This window comes from Tachypleus tridentatus, chromosome 4 (assembly GCF_004210375.1).
Source record: "Tachypleus tridentatus isolate NWPU-2018 chromosome 4, ASM421037v1, whole genome shotgun sequence".
NCBI lineage: Eukaryota > Metazoa > Arthropoda > Merostomata > Xiphosura > Limulidae > Tachypleus > Tachypleus tridentatus.
In genome coordinates, this window is record NC_134828.1 from 28144162 (window position 1) to 28156052 (window position 11891).

General features: G+C 37.0%; 1 protein-coding gene across 1 annotated transcript in view; it reads right to left on the reverse strand.

The window, feature by feature from the left end:
* The window catches only part of LOC143248753 (protein O-mannosyl-transferase TMTC1-like), a 62304-nt gene extending 52652 nt beyond the window's left edge, over positions 1 to 9652 (reverse strand). Inside the window, exons 1-3 of the mRNA XM_076497436.1 lie at positions 9386 to 9652; positions 6776 to 6849; positions 1929 to 2090 (exon numbers count right to left, since the gene is read on the reverse strand). Of these exons, the coding sequence (XP_076353551.1) occupies positions 1929 to 2090; positions 6776 to 6849; positions 9386 to 9556 (407 nt within the window). The 5' untranslated portion in view covers positions 9557 to 9652. The remainder of the gene's footprint in view (positions 1 to 1928; positions 2091 to 6775; positions 6850 to 9385) is intronic.
* Between the last annotated feature and the right edge of the window lie 2239 nt (positions 9653 to 11891).

Consider the following 11891-nt stretch of genomic DNA (forward strand, 5'->3'; position numbering starts at 1 on the left):
ATGTCGGAAATGAGAGAAAATATATCTTGAATTTTTCTAACACAAATTCTCTAGTGGGAGAAACACGTATATTTAATTTCTCTGACGCAAAAGATGTAATGGGATAAACACATGTATTGGACTTCTCTAACATAAAGTCTTGAGTAAGACATATATTGGATTTCTGTAACAATATCTTGAGAGGGTGAAACATACATAGTGTATTATTGTATTTTTGTAACAATATCTTGAGAGGGTGAAAAACATATACTGTGTTATTGTATTCCTGCAGTAGAAAGTATTAGTAAGGTGTGTATGTGTGTTTTTTATTCTTATAGCAAAGCCGCATCGGGCTATCTGCTGTGTTCACCCAAAGGAATCGAACCACTGATATTAGAGTTGTAAATCCCAGAGTGGGACGTATTGAGAAGGATAAACACATATATTGGAATTGTCTAAGAGGAAGTCTAGTGAAGGAGAGATACACATATCGTGTTTATATAATACAAAGTCTGTGAAAGGAGAAATACATATTGGATTTTCTTAAAACAAGGTTTGGAGTAGGAGATACATATATGTTGGGCTTCTCTATCTGAAACAGCAGATAGCCCCATGTGACTTTCTTATATAAAAAAACACACGCACTAAGTGGAAGCTTAAAATTTAAAGAATTTTAAACTTTCGTATTTAAGTTTTAAACTTAATATTGCTTCTTGGCTTCAGCAGAAACATATTACGACACGTTTTACAAACTTTTTATTAATGTATGAGTTTTCTAAGCTCGATTTTCGACTGAGTGTGTTCAAAGTAAACGAAACAGTTTGACGAAGCGGTAAACAGGCTACGTGACGTCGTGTAATCGCTGGTGTGATGTTGAGAGCAAAGTCATGCCATTATGACTGGTAGAGCGTAAAGGTGGATTAGCTCCCTGGCAAAAACTATTTTATCAAACTGAGTTGATGGTATGCCTTTTGTTGAAGGTTTAAAACGATGTCATGTCTATGGATAAATATAAATTAACTTTTTTTTTTTTAAATAGCTAATTCATGCCATGTAATCGCAATCTTTAAACGTATCGTCATGGAACGAACACAACCCGTTTTGTTGAATGGTTCTGGTTTTGCTCGCTGAGTGTTTATCGCCATGTTCAGCACGTACTTCCGCTAGTCTTCTAGTAATGAAGTGTCGAATATCTGTCTAACGGGTAACTGGCCCGGCATGGCCAAGCATGTTAAGGCGTTCGACTCGCAATCCGAGGGTCGCGGGTTCGAATCCCGGTCGCACCACACACCTGTTCAGCCGTGGGGGCGTTATAATGTAACGGTCAATCCCACTATTCGTTGATAAAAGAGTAGCCCAAGATTTGGCGGTGGGTGGTGATGACTAGCTGCCTTCCCTCTAGTCTTACACTGCTAAATTAGGGACGGCTAGCGCAGATAGCCCTCGAGTAGCTTTGTGCGAAATTCAAAAACAAACAAATCATTAAATCCCTAATTCAATTTTTCCCTAATTTTTCCTTGTGGGGCATCGATTCACATCCAAGAAAGATATTTCGCTATCATTTTATGGCCAAGCGTGTTAAGGCGTTCGACTCGTAATCCGAGGGTCGCGGGTTCGAATCCTGGTCGCATTAAACATGCTCGCCCTTCCAGCCATGGGGGCGTTATAATGTGACGGTCAACCCCACTATTAGTTGGTAAAAGAGTAGCCCAGTAGTTGGCGGTGGGTGGTGATGACTAGCTGCCTTCCCTCTAGTCTTACACAGCAAAATTAGGGACGGCTAGCGCAGATAGCCCTCGAGTAGCTTTGCGCGAAATTCAAAAACAAACAAATAGACAAACATTATCAGTTTACATTGTTAGGAATTCCTTGTTCACAAGACAATATTCGAAAATAACCACACAGAATCTAAACACCGAAATCTTAGTATAACAAGAGGTACTACTAACCTTTCTCGCTTTCGAGTACAAACAGTTTGTAAGTGATAACACAAAGAAACAGTGAGCACCGTAACACCTTGCTCTTTAGCCATTAAGGCCAACCACGCTGTTATGACGCTGGAAGCTGGGAGAAGAAAAGATTGACCTGGCACGTTGTCCTTCCTTTTCCATCTACAGAAAAATAGTTTTACAATAATTAGCATCTTCAAAATATCGAACAAACAAAAAAGGCGAAACGATTCAGTAAATTATAAGTGTTTAGAAGAAATTGCGTTATTTACGAAATTAAGTGTTTAGAGTAATTTTCACTAATTAAATAACGCCAAGTTCAGTGCACTTAATGATGAACAAACTTGATTTATTCTACTTCACGTTCTAATGTTTACAAGTTGACGAGATGCACAGTTACGACAGAAAGTGTTCGTACCCCCTGCGTCGTGAGTAGTTTTTTCCTCATAACTTAAAAAGTATCACAATTAGGATAATGAAAGTATGTTATGTTATAAATATTATACTAACGCACATCTACATATATTTTTATATAAATTAAACGACAAAGAACCTGTTTATAAACAAATAACCAAACATAGGAGGGGCAGAAATTGTTTGTGCGTCTTTTTCCATGGTCAGTTGTGTAGCCTTTCAGGTGAATTACTTGGCACAATCTCTCCTCACAGCCCTCCATGATCGTTTGACATTACTCTGCTGGTATTTTCTTCCATTCTTCTTCACAGAAGGCCTCCAACTCTTGCAAGTTTTTCGGATGACGCTGATGAACCCTAGTCTTCAACTCATGCCAAACGTTTTCAATTGGGTTGAGATCGGGTGACTGCGATGGCCACTCCAGAACGCTTATATGGTTCCTCTGCAACCAAGATTGCACATATTTTGATGTGTGCTTAGAGTCATTGTCGTACTGGAAGATCCAACGACGCCCAAGCTGCAAGTTCCGAGCATCATTCTTGATATAAGTGTCTAATATATCAACGTACTCTTCTTTTTTCATGATTCCGTTGACGCAATGAAGGCTGCCTACACCAGAAGAGCTGAAGGAATTCCATAGCATGATCGAGCCACCTCCGTGTTTAACTGTAGGGACGGTGTTCTTTGGAAGATTTCGTTCCCCCCTTCTTACGAAAAATATTACGAACATCACTGTGGCCTAAAAGCTCGATTTTAGACTCGTCTGACAAGAATATTCTTCCAATAGGTAAAAGATTTATCTACATGCTTTCTTGCATACATCAATCATGCTTCTAAATGAACAAGCTTTAAATATGGAGTTCTACGTGGACGGCATGCTTTGAACCCAGAAGAGCGTAATATGTTCGTAACTGTAGAGGTGCTTACTTCAACCCCAGTTTCCCTTACATGTATGTCATTACGTGTTAAACGAGGGTCCCTACTAATTCCTCTGAGAACTTTTGGTGGGGCGTCCGGAACGAGGGAGGTTAGCAGTTGATCTTGTAAGCTTAAACTTCGCAATTAAACTTTGAACAGTAGATTTCGGCACATTAAGTTGTGTAGCAATACCGGAAAGAGACACACTAGACTTGTATTTTACAATAATTCGGTTTTTTAAATCACTGGACAGTTGTTTCCTGTTCGCCATGATGACCAAGCAGATAATAACGGAGACGGCGCTAAATTGCCGAAAGTAAATTTTTTGCTGGCTAAATTCCAATAATTATGAACCCAGTGTCTAGTTCTGGTATTGTATAATGTAGTTTATTCGCCAAACTAAACAAAATTTTACGGGAATATCAGTTTTTTCACACATTCTGAAATGTACAAACATTTTCTGCTCCTCCTATTTTTGGTTATTTGTTTATAAACAGTTTATTTGTCGTTTAATTTACATAAAAATGTATGTAGATGTGTGTTAGTATAATATTTATAATACATCACACGTCTATTAGCCTAATCGTGATACTTTTTAAGTTATGAGCAAAAAACTACTCGGGACGCAGGAGTACGAACATTTTCTGTCGTAACTGTACTAACTAATGATCGGCCTAACTCAGAAACAATATTGAAACAAAATTTACACTTATTTTGCTAGTTCAGCCAATTAACTGGTTGATAGCAATAAATTCACTAGATTATATATGAATGATCGTCTATCATAACATCTCATTTTTAACACTGCTCAATCCGTTGTAAACATTCTGATCAAACAAAAATGCTAGCGTTTGAATTAATAAGTAAACAAAAACACAGACTTCAACATTTAAACTTACTAACAGACTAATCTAGGCCTAGCAATTGCCTAATCCATGTTTTAACAAGAATGCAACAAAGATAACATGTTTTAGTAGCTATAACAGGCAGCTAATGGGAAAATGTTTCAACAAGAAACAAGTTTGAGTACCTAGAGCAAACATCTGATCGAGGGAGAATGCTACAATATGCAAATTTTACGAGCTGGAACAAACGATTAATGGAAGAAATATTATACAACAATATTCAGGCTTAGGTAGAAAGAACAAGCATGTAATCGAAGAATGCTACAATATTATTACAAGTTCTAGTAGCTAAAACAAATGTGTAATCAAATAATGTTCTGTCTTTATCGCCATGCTCAGTATGCAAGGTTCCACTAGTCTTCTGGTAATGTCGCATAACTATCTAATGAGTTACAAAGTTCTTGTAAAAAGACGCCTTAATTATCTCAATACTTCGTGAAAATTCCATATTCTTAGTTTGCGGAATTCGTAAATACAATTTCACGTTAAATATCTAAAGTACGTTCAATTAATGATGAAAGTCTATTTGATTTTACATTAGTAAAAGGAAGTGAAATACCGAAAATCGAAGTTCAAAATAACTTATATAGATCTAGTCTACTTAAGTTAATTCAAAAGAATTGGTCAGGAAACACTGTTTGTAGCTGCAGTCTACTTAAGTTAGTTCAACAGCTGAAAGAAGCGTATAATCGAATAACGTTACAACAATTTACGAGTTTCAGTAGTTAGAACAAACGAAATGTTAGTTAATCGTTAGGCTGAAAGACCTCATTACTTTTCTATATAAGGTGGTTAACGACATTACAATAAAAACTAATTTTAAGAAATAGTGTTAACTATTAATGTTGGATTTAATGCTAGAAACGTAAGTTCACTTCTTGTTTTCTGAGTCTGTCCTTCGATATTTAGATTTTGGCCAGAAATAATATTTGATATTTTTTCATATAACTTAAAATTTGTCCCTCTATATATTTAATTACATTAGATACAGTTTTAACAATATTTTCGAAGCAGACGAGTAAACAGAAGTGTTTTAGTTATTTTACAAAATTTCAGGTGTGAGTTATAACTAATGTAGTTTATACTTATAAATCAGAGTTATCCGTCTGTTTCTAGATGTATCTTACTTAAATTAAACATTCTTAATTAGTGAGGAGACAGTGTATATAGATCTATTCTACTCAAGTTATTGATGCAACAAATTTGGTCAGGAGACGCGGTTTGTAGATGAAGATTACTTAAGTTAACCCAGCAGAAGTTAATTCAGGAGATTTTGTCAGGAGATAACGTTTGCATATCAAGACCATCTTATTTAATCAAATGTATTTAGTATGATAATATGAGATATGGACTTTACTCGATAGAAATATCCTGTATCAAGGCAGATGAATCTAATATTTTTGTGCCAGCGCAGAATTATATAACAGTTCGTGCGCTATAAACCCCTATACTGTGAGAGAGACATGGGTCCTATAGGGCTAAATTATTTCACCTAGAACAAATTAAATCATTTTTATATAATTCAAACCCTTGTTTGCTTTATTTATAAGGGTTTTCGTAAAAACATGTGCACGAAGTTTACGGGAAGGATGTTATAACTCTTTTCACATTCAAAAAGTTTATTATTTCCAGTAGCAATAACATATGGACGTCGCTAGGGGTTTTTAAAAAAAGTCTTCATTCATGTTTGTTTGTTTTTGAATTTCGCGCAAAGCAACACGAGAGCTGTCTGCGCTAGCCATCCCTAATTTTGCAGTGTAAGGGAAGGCAGCTAGTCATCATCACCCACCGCTAGCTCTTGGGCTACTCTTTTACCAACGAATAATGGGATTGACCGTAACATTATAACGCCCCAACGGCTGAAAGAGCGAGGATGTTTGGTGTAACGGGGATTCGAACCTTCGACCCTCAGTGCCTTAATCACCTGGCCAAGTCAGGCCCTTCATTTATGCTTTTTTTGTTTTTAGTTTTTGTGATGTTTTCACGATGTTATGATGTATAACACAAACAGTAAACCTAATATTATTCTCATTAAAAAATTGTTTTGACTGATGAACTCACTTCCTTAAATATAGAAAGGGAGTTTCAGTTGTCGACAAATATGATATAATTTCTTCCAAGGAGTATAAAAGAAGGGCCTGGCATGGCCTAGCGCGTTAAGGCGTGCGCTTCGTAATCTGAGGGTCGCGGGTTCGCTCCAAACATGCTCGCCCTCCCAGCCGTTGGGGCGTTATAATGTGACAGTCAATCCCACTATTTGTTAGTAAAAAAGTAGCCAAGAGTTGGCGGTGGGTGGTGATGACTAGCTGCCTTCCCTCTAGTCTTACACTGCTAAATTAGGGACGAATAACACAGATAGCCCTCGAGTAGCTTTGTGCGAAATTCCAAAAACCAAACCAAACCAGTATAAAAGAAGCCATTGCTATTTGTTATACTTCCATCACCTAATCAAAAAACGTTCTACATTCTCTCTCTCTCTTTTTTTCTCTATCTATCGAAATCTAAGAGTAAGGTAATATAAAACTCATACAATTGTGTTGATCATTAGGACATTTGTAAAAGCATTTATTTAAGAGTTCAGATTTTTATGATATTAAATACAATACTTACTTGCAAAAAGTAATAAAAGAGAGAAAGAAAAACATTCCGCTCAGCAACTCGGCTCTTCCAACTATGCTGGATACCTAAAATTAACAATATGATGGGTATCAAAGATTGTACACAAGTCATCTGTAAGTCTCTCTAAAGTTTATTTAATATTGATATATTACTAATTTTTTTATCTTTGGAGCAAAAAAATTAATAATAAATTAGCTACTGTTTGTTTCCCTTTCTGTTTACTTACCTGTTTGTTTGATTTTCTCACCAGAAAGATTCCTTTACGAGGTAAGGGTGGATCCCAGAAAATGTTCTGCACCTTAGACTTATATTCCTTGGGATCCAAGTATCCTCTCACGTGTTTGTCGTGCGTGGCGTTTCGTGAAGACAAGAAGAAATTCCTGGTGGTGGATAACTATCATCCTGATGTGTGACTTATATTAGGTACACTAGAACACACTACTTTGGTCTTGAATTCCTGTAGACAGGTGGTCCTCGGATAATTCAAGGATAACTTGGCTGGTCCTGTTGGGCTAAGATCAACTAAACTCCAGTGTTGGACGTTTTCAACATGTATTGTCTACATTATGTGTAATGCTAATATTTGGGAATAGTGCCCACAAAACCCTGGCGTCGCTATAGTGCTCTTCTTTAGCGCCCCCCGCTAGTACAGCGGTATGTCTCCGGATTTACAACGCTAAAATCAGGGGTTCGATTCCCCTCGGTGGGCTGAGCAGATAGCCCTTTGTGGCTTTGCTATAAGAAAAACACAAACACACGCTCTTCTTTAGGATTGTAGGGCGTCCCCTCGTATCGATGCATGGTGGGTGGGATCTTTAGTCATTAAAGTTTTTTTTTTATCTAATGGATTCCCAAACCGGTGACCCCCGAAACAAATAATTAAAAATTTGTTAATTGATAAGCGATCACGCTTGGAGAAATCTAATCTCCAGTTCCTGACTCCTGCTGTTCATCTACCTCGTTTTCTCATTCATCATTTCTTGACTGAAAAATCATCAGAGAAATGTTTCCTTTTTACATACAAATGGAATTAATAGGACTTGCTGGATCTCTAAATTCAGTCAAAGAGTTATGTCTTGGAGGCATCTGGGTGGAAACATCTACACCACTTTCCTTTTGGGCAGACCATCTCTACGGTTAGTTCCACCGACTGACCATCTCTACGGTTAGTTCCACCACTGGAACTTAAGCTCACTCCACAGAAGTCTGATAGGACGCCAGTCAGACCTGATGAACTTCGCTATAAGATGCTGCGCCGTCTCTTTCCTGCCTTCTTCCTCTTCTGTTGGTTGTTTTTAACCAAATTTGGCAGAAGAATGTGCTTCTCGATGCTTGGTGCAAGATTATTGGTCTTCTTTTTTCAAGGCCTGAGAATGATCACAAAATTACTTCTAATTATCGCCCAGTTTTTTTTTAAATAGCTGTATTTGTAAGGTTTCCAAGATGATGAGTGATGCTCGTCTCATTTGGGTCTTTGAATCAAACAACCTCCTGTAGCCCACCTAATATGGTTTGTGGCAACAGAATTCCAGGGAAGCCTTCCTCAAGAGAAAGCATCTTGTTTCTATCTTCATGATCTATCATTATGAGAAGGCTTATTACACTACATGGAGCTTTGACCATTTGTGGAATCTCCACTCCTATGGATTGCGTGGCCATTTGCCCATTGTTACTCATAGTTTTTTACTTGCCAGGAGATTCCAAGTTTATGTCCGTTAGACCCACTCCCATTCTTTCACACAGGAATAAGGAGTCCCTCAAGGTTGTGTCTTAAGTGTCGCCCTTTTCAGTATAAAGATCAGTGCTATCCATTAAACAACTTCCCCCTACTCTTGCCAATAGCCTCTACATCATCAACTTCCACATTTCTTGTGGTCATCGAACATGAGGTTTATTGAGCGGCAGCTTCAGACTGTTCTCACTCCTTTCTTAAATTGGATCACAGTATACGATAACTGACCAGGTGACAATCTGACACTTCAGTCTCAACAGTAACAGACCACTTAAAAATCTGACACTTGAGTCCTAACGGTAATTGAACGGGTGGCAATCTAGCACTTTAGTCTTTAACAGTATTTGACCGGTTAACAGTCTGACACATCATTCGTAACGATAACTGACCGGGTAACAACCTGGACACTTTATTCTGAACGGTAACTGACCGCAGAAAAATCTGAAACTTTAGCCTCAATGGTAACTGACCAGGACACAATCTAACATTTCAGTCTTAACGGTATTTAACCAGTTAACAATCTGACACTTTATTTTTAACAGTAATTGACCGGGTAACAGCCAGGACATTTTAGTTTAAACGGTAATTGTCTAGATGATTTTTTTTCTTAACGTAAGTTGACTACTTACCGCTTCAATGTGGACATTAGTTGATGAGATCACTACTTACTGCTTCAGTTTGGACATTAGTTGATGAGGTCACTACTTACTGCTTCAGTGTGGACATTAGTTAATGAGGTCACTATCTACCGCTTCCATATAGACATTAGTTAATGAGGTCACTATTTATCACTCCAATATAGACATCAGTTGATGAGGCCACTACTTACCACTTCAGTGTGGACATTAGTTGATGGTGTCACTACTTACCGCTTCAGTGTGGACAGGGTGAGAAGCAAACAGAAGACCAGCTGTTGCAGCAGCTTCCGTAGACCACCGAAGAATGTCCAAACACATGTAGGTAAATAACGACGTCACGATCACGTGGAGAAGAACATTTACCAAATGGTAATAGAATACGCCTTCCCCTCCAATCAACATGTTCCACCTACGAATACAAGCAATCTACCACACTAAACAGTTAAGTAAATAAATAATCCACCATACTAAACAGTTAAGTAAATAAATAATCCACCACACTAAACAGTTAAGTAAATAAATAATCCACCATACTAAACAGTTAAGTAAATAAATAATCTACCACACTAAACAGTTAAGTAAATAAATAATCTACCACACTAAACAGTTAAGTAAATAAATAATCCAAACAATCTTTCTTCTTTCTCTGTCACATCTCCAAATTACATAGGTATGATACATCTCCAAATTACATAGGTATGATTCATCTCCAAATTACATAGGTATGATTCATCTCCAAATTACATAGGTATGATACATCTCCAAATTACATAGGTATGATACATCTCCAAATTACATAGGTATGATTCATCTCCAAATTACATAGGTATGATACATCTCCAAATTACATAGGTATGATACATCTCCAAATTACATAGGTATGATTCATCTCCAAATTACATAGGTATGATACATCTCCAAATTACATAGGTATGATTCATCTCCAAATTACATAGGTATGATACATCTCCAAATTACATAGGTATGATACATCTCCAAATTACATAGGTATGATACATCTCCAAACTACATAGGTATGATTCATCTCCAAATTACATAGGTACGATACATCTCCAAATTACATAGGTATGATACATCTCCAAACTACATAGGTATGATTCATCTCCAAATTACATAGGTATGATACATCTCCAAATTACATAGGTATGATACATCTCCAAATTACATAGGTATGATTCATCTCCAAATTACATAGGTATGATACATCTCCAAATTACATAGGTATGATTATTTCAAGTGTCTCGTAAATAACGACAAATAAAAATAATTCTTAGACGCAAATAGGTAATAAATAGGTAATAAAATAAAATAAAATTCATAAAATTAAGAACGAAAATAGAAGCGTTGTTTGACGCAAATGTGTTTCGTTGGTGTGAATGGAAAATATTATTGTTGAAAAGACTTTCTTAAGCTTCATAAGAAACATTTAATCACACGTGATGCTGGTAGTGTGTATCGACTGGCTGTAAAACCTCGACGTTCCAGAGTTTCAGACTCTCGTCCCCATCTCGTAACGTCAGAAGAACAAAAGAAATTGGAACTAATTAGTCTTGTACCTACTGTAGATTGTTAATCTTTACATACTTGTGTACCGCATCGACTGAGTACAACGAGGGGAATCGAACCATTAATTTCGGCGTTGTAAATCCTTGGACTTACCGCTGTATTAGCGGGTAATTTAGAGATTTGCACATGAGTTATATTTACATATAACTATAAGTGTAAAAGTCCTTATCTCTGTTATAAAGAGTGTAGTTTGTAACATACATTATTTTTGTCTAAGAGACCCGCGATCGAATCCCCCCCCACACACACACACGCAGATATTTTTCTAAATAGATCAGAAGACGAGCAGACATAGAGAGAAAATAGTTTATTGCTTACTGTTTTGTTACATATTTTAAGAATGATCCGAGTGATAGCTTATACATCTTGAACATGGCAGTGCGCATGCTAGGACATCCACAAAACCTAACCAAAGGGACAGCAGAAAGTCCTTCAATTATTAAGTACAAAACTGCCTCGAAGGTTGGTTAACCTTCCTCGACGTCTAGAGAAGGAGTTGCAAAAATATCGATTTTTTTTTTTTTTACCTTTCCGTAAGCTGCAACAGACCAGCCAGCAAGAATGTCAAACACTTCATTACTCTCTAGGATGTACCTTTCAAACCTGGAACCCAGGTGATACACGATAGGTTAGTTACAGTCCGAAATACATGCAATGATACAAATTGCTTAATATTGCCCAATACGCATATCCGTCAATAGCTAGCGCCACTTATAAATGCTAATAGTAAAAATAAAGTACAGAAACTAGCAAAAAAAAAGTTTTATTTTAAATTTGTTTGGTTGTAAAGATGGAGAGAAGATCAGAAACTATAGAACAGTTGGAATACGAGGAAAATCTGCTTTACCCATTACCCTGGTTTTATAGCTATATTAAAAGTGCTGAGTTTAAATATTTCGTGTAGGATTTATATCTGAATTATCCCTAGTTTGCCATTTTTTGTGAGATAATTTCGAAATTTATCCTGAAAATATCGTTTACAACGCAGGTTTCCAATGATGATTTAATAAAATCCAAATAAATTCGCCCTCCAGTGGCTCAGCGGTATGTCTACGGACTTATAACGCTAAAAACCGGGTTTCGATACCCGTGGTGGTCAGATCACAGATAGCCCATTGTGTAGCTTTGTGCTTAATTCAAAACATCAATA